Source organism: Brassica oleracea, chromosome C4, assembly GCF_000695525.1.
Source record: "Brassica oleracea var. oleracea cultivar TO1000 chromosome C4, BOL, whole genome shotgun sequence".
Lineage (NCBI taxonomy): Eukaryota > Viridiplantae > Streptophyta > Magnoliopsida > Brassicales > Brassicaceae > Brassica > Brassica oleracea.
In genome coordinates, this window is record NC_027751.1 from 39,672,550 (window position 1) to 39,673,516 (window position 967).

Here is a 967-nt window from a genome sequence, read left to right on the forward strand (position 1 = left end):
GTCAATGGATCAACAACATTTGCATCCATTGAGACTATGCTATGGTGCTTTTCTTGGAACTCTTCCAACTCACCGCTCCTCCATTAGAACAAAAGATGAAACCAACTTGTGATCAAAAACCATCTTTGTCATTTTGAAAAACTGGCATCGCTGTAACCACTTACAGCAAGCTCGTCACTTTCTCCATAGACCAAATTTATCCTTATATTTCTTAAATACTTGAGGATAATCTTGACCTTATGTCCAGTGAATTTCACCTAGATCAGAATGGTATATCTACTTTTTATACTCAAAGCACATGTGTTTCTACTCATGTGCTCTTGCTCATCATGTGTACAAGGACACTGAGTCTTGCTGAGAGTTATGTCATGAGACATTGGTAAGAAGCCTTTCTTGAAATCATGCATTTTGAATCTGTGCAAGACCTTATCGATATAAGTATCTTGACATAATCCAATATGCTTATTTAATCTATCTCTATAGATTATTGTTCCAAGAATATGAGCAGCTAGTCCCATGTCTTTCATTTAGAAAAAGAACCTCATGCATTTCTCGAACTCCTTCGAATTGTACTTTACTCCATCTGTTCTTCTTGGAAAGAAAATGTCTCTCTAGAAAACACCACTATGAGCAACAAACACTTTGTTCTCGGTGGGGTTGTAAAAGTAATAATCCTTGGTTTCTTTAAGACAACCAATAAAGTAATGATCGTCATATTTGGGTCCAAGCTTATCAGTAAACATACGTTTGTCATAAGCATCAGAACCCTAAATTTTGAGAAAAAGACAAATTTGGAACCTTTCCAGTCCACATCTCATATGGTGTCTTCTCGACTGATTTTGATGGACATTTACTTAGCGTAAACGCAGACGTTTCTAGAGTGTGTCCCCAAAGGGGTAATGGAAAATCTGCATGACTCATCATTGAACAAACCATATCCAATAAAGTTCGGTTTCTCCTTTCAAAT

General features: G+C 36.7%; 1 protein-coding gene across 1 annotated transcript in view; it reads right to left on the reverse strand.

Annotated features, from left to right (window-relative positions):
- Window positions 1–850: 850 nt before the first annotated feature.
- LOC106338872 overlaps window positions 851–967 on the reverse strand; it is an 816-nt gene continuing 699 nt past the window's right edge. The window contains exon 2 of the mRNA XM_013777749.1: window positions 851–908. Within this exon, the coding sequence (XP_013633203.1) occupies window positions 851–908 (58 nt within the window). The remainder of the gene's footprint in view (window positions 909–967) is intronic.